Source organism: Verticillium alfalfae, genomic scaffold (genome assembly GCF_000150825.1).
Source record: "Verticillium alfalfae VaMs.102 supercont1.8 genomic scaffold, whole genome shotgun sequence".
Taxonomy (NCBI): domain Eukaryota; kingdom Fungi; phylum Ascomycota; class Sordariomycetes; order Glomerellales; family Plectosphaerellaceae; genus Verticillium; species Verticillium alfalfae.
In genome coordinates, this window is record NW_003315031.1 from 1,026,280 (window position 1) to 1,029,394 (window position 3,115).

The 3,115-nt window shown below is 62.5% G+C and overlaps 1 protein-coding gene across 1 annotated transcript; it reads left to right on the forward strand.

The window, feature by feature from the left end:
• Positions 1 to 2,118: 2,118 nt before the first annotated feature.
• On the forward strand, positions 2,119 to 2,956 carry VDBG_06733 (conserved hypothetical protein; the record flags this gene model as incomplete). Its single annotated transcript, XM_003003125.1, has 2 exons — positions 2,119 to 2,656; positions 2,790 to 2,956. 2 exons carry the CDS (start codon positions 2,119 to 2,121, stop codon positions 2,954 to 2,956), a joined length of 705 nt encoding a protein of 234 aa, XP_003003171.1.
• Positions 2,957 to 3,115: the final 159 nt, after the last annotated feature.

The window sequence follows — 3,115 nt, forward strand, 5'->3', positions numbered from 1 at the left end:
CCGCGAGTACACCGCGATCCCGCGTGCAGCCGTGGCGGCCGCAGTGCGGGTCGTACGCAAAAGATGGACAGCACGTACGTCAGGTTGCCGAGGCATGCGAAGAGGAAGAAGAGCATGCTGACGCCCTCGGTCGATTTGCGGCGGTAGTTGAGCAGGATCTGCGGCAGTCGCGAGCCGAGGTACAGCACGGCGCAGAGCCAGCCAAAGACCTGGCCCCAGAAGTTGAAGCCGAGCGGCTGGTCGGCGCTGTGGTCACCATCGTGGCCGTCGTGGCCGGCGGCGTGCTTGGGCGAGTAGCGCCGGCTGAGGAACCAGCCGAAGACGCCGGCGGCGCAGACCATGAGGATGGCGACGGCGTTCCAGAGGACCGTCTGCAGACGCGTCGGCTGCGCCGGCGTCGCGGGCGGCGGACCGTCGTGCAGCGGCACGGCTGGCGAGAGGTTCGACCAATCGGAGCCGCGGCGCTCGCGGTGGGCGGCGGCGTGGTCGAGGAGCGTGGTGCGCTCGTTGAGTATGTCGCGTTCGCCGTCGGGGACGCGCGCGGGTCTTGGCTTTGGTGCTGGCGGCACGACCTCGTCCCTCCAGGTGAAGCCGCGGTAGTAGAAGCACTGGGCGAGGAGTACGATATCGGCAATGGTGTAGTAGATGGCGAGAATGATCTGACACGTCAGCTTGGACGGCCACAACCCGTTTTTGGGGGGAGCGGGCTGGTAGAAAAACGTACCATGGTCGGAAGAACGCCCTGCAGGACGGCGCCCAGAATGTTAAAGACATCGCCGGCAAGCCAGACAATGATGAACTGCAGAGACAGTCCGTCTGCGCTGCTGCGGCGAAAGTTCTCGAGGATCTGGGGCGAAAAGACGACGACCCAGCAGGCAATGGAGATGGAGCCACAGATGCCCGAGATGGCCTCGACGTCGAGGTGCAACGGCGCCGTGGGAGGGGCCATGGAGAACATGTCGACAGCCGGCTGGCCGCGGTCGTAGCGCACAGCTCGAGGAGGGCGGCAGTGGTGACGATGCGTTCGTCAGAGGGTGCACCCGAGGGAGGTGGGGAGGGGACGAGCAGTCTGGTGCTTGAGGGCGAATGGTTCCTGGGGTCCGCCTAGATGTAACAAAGAACTCCGACAAGACGAAGATGGGAGAAAGAAAAGAACAAGCGAAGGGAAAAATGGCGTCGGCCGTGACTCAATTGACCTCTGACCGGAACTGGGTCGCGTGCCGAGCAAAGTGGTAAGGCAGGAGCAGACTTTTTTTCCTCGTCGTCCAAGCCGCCTGTGCTGGCTGGTTCCAGTGGAGGTTCTAAGGCCTGGAGTGTCTAAAGCCTGCCTCCTTCTCGTTCAGCTCCTCTCGGGTCTCAATCCGGGTGGCCGTGCTCCCTCCCCTCGGAGCGAGCTGCAAAACTCGATAGGCTCGTCATTACACGCTCCACGTGCCCCCCTGCAAGGTCCTGCAAGGGTAGAGTTTTTAGCGAACGAAAGCGACGTCACAGGGCGATCTGGAATGCGGGGAGGCCGAGGCCAGGGTCCCCGCCAACCCTAACCCTGAGCCAGCTCGCCCGACAGCTGCGAGAGCTCTCGCCGACCCATCGATGGAAGCAGAAGTGGAAGGTGGGGTACTTGTCATGATGCCTGCTTCAACGTCGAATCATGAGGGATGTCTACATGGTGAGCTGCGATTCAATCAAGTCCATATCATTGGGATTCCCATTGATCAGAGACCCTCGAGAATGGCCCATCGCCGAAACGCCAAATCATCACGCAGTCAACGCTCCGCACCGGAGCTCTCTGCTAGCGCTGTCAAATGGTGATGCAACATTTGCTGTCGCCGCCCCACGATGGTTTTCCGAGTCGGCACTGGATTATTAAGCACTCACCTCTCATTCGAACAACTCACAACCACCGCCGCCCATCACGACATTCCGCCTTCCGTGACATATCCTCCATAACCCTCCCCTCCCGTGCCCTTCTCCTCCTCTCACGAGCGTCCAACAGCAATCACTACGACCATTGCGTCCCCCATCCTGCTCACTGCCCTGCGCACCAGGGCACCGTGGAACCGCTGCCTCCATCGTTCTTTCGCCTCCGGCTTTACCGCTCCCGCCAAAACATACCTCGGCATGGCTCCTCACGCCGCCCCTCAGCTTCTCCCGCCGCTGGATGACCCTCAGTCGTCGCTGTCGAAGAAGTTTGGCCGTGAGACCATCAATTACTTTGCCGGGAACCCCGTCAACCGCCTGTCATGGCTGCGCACCGATTTCGGGTTTCTCAGGACGGCCTTCCAGCTCGAGGAAACTCGCTTCCTCGCCTTGAAGAATCTCACACCCCTGGTCGATGACCCGAACACGCTGTCTCCTCTGACGTACAAGGACCTCGCCCCGGTCACCGGCGAGGACCCCTTTGGACCCTCGGAGGACGATCTCATCAAGAATTTTGACTCCAACGAGAACCGTCCCGTCGTCCTGTTCCTCGGTCTCCTCGATGACGGCAGTGTCCCGTTCGAGTACAAGGGTCACAAGGGCCGCCCCTACTTCGCCGTCGACGTGACACCCCACGGCACCTACGCTGCCGCTGCTCAGACCTTCATCGACGAGCAGCAGGCTCGTGGCAGAAAATTCCTTGAGGCGAGGATACACCTCTCCCTCGATGCCCGATCAGGTACGTTTTTCTTTTGTGTGTGTCTGGTACACGCTGCTAGCAAAACAGCCCGGCCTGACCAGAAAACCCCCCTCCTCTAGCTGCTCTCTACGCCCAGGCGCGCTCCACCATTGACTGGAACGCCCGCAATCAGTTCTGCGGGCGGCTGCGGCGCGCGCACCCTCTCAGGCCACGCCGGCTTCAAGCGCATCTGCCCGCCGACGGACCGCGCCACCGCCGCCTCCGGCACCCCGCGCGCCGACTGCCCCACCCGCACCGGCATCTCGAACCTCAGCTTCCCGCGTACGGACCCCACCATGATCGCCGCCGTCATCTCGGCCGACGGCAAGCGCCTGCTGCTCGGCCGCCAGAAGCGCTACCCGCCCCACATGTACAGCACTCTCGCCGGCTTCCTCGATTCCGGCGAGCCTATCGTGGACGCCGTGTGCCGCAAGGTCTTCGATGAGAGCGGCGTCCGCT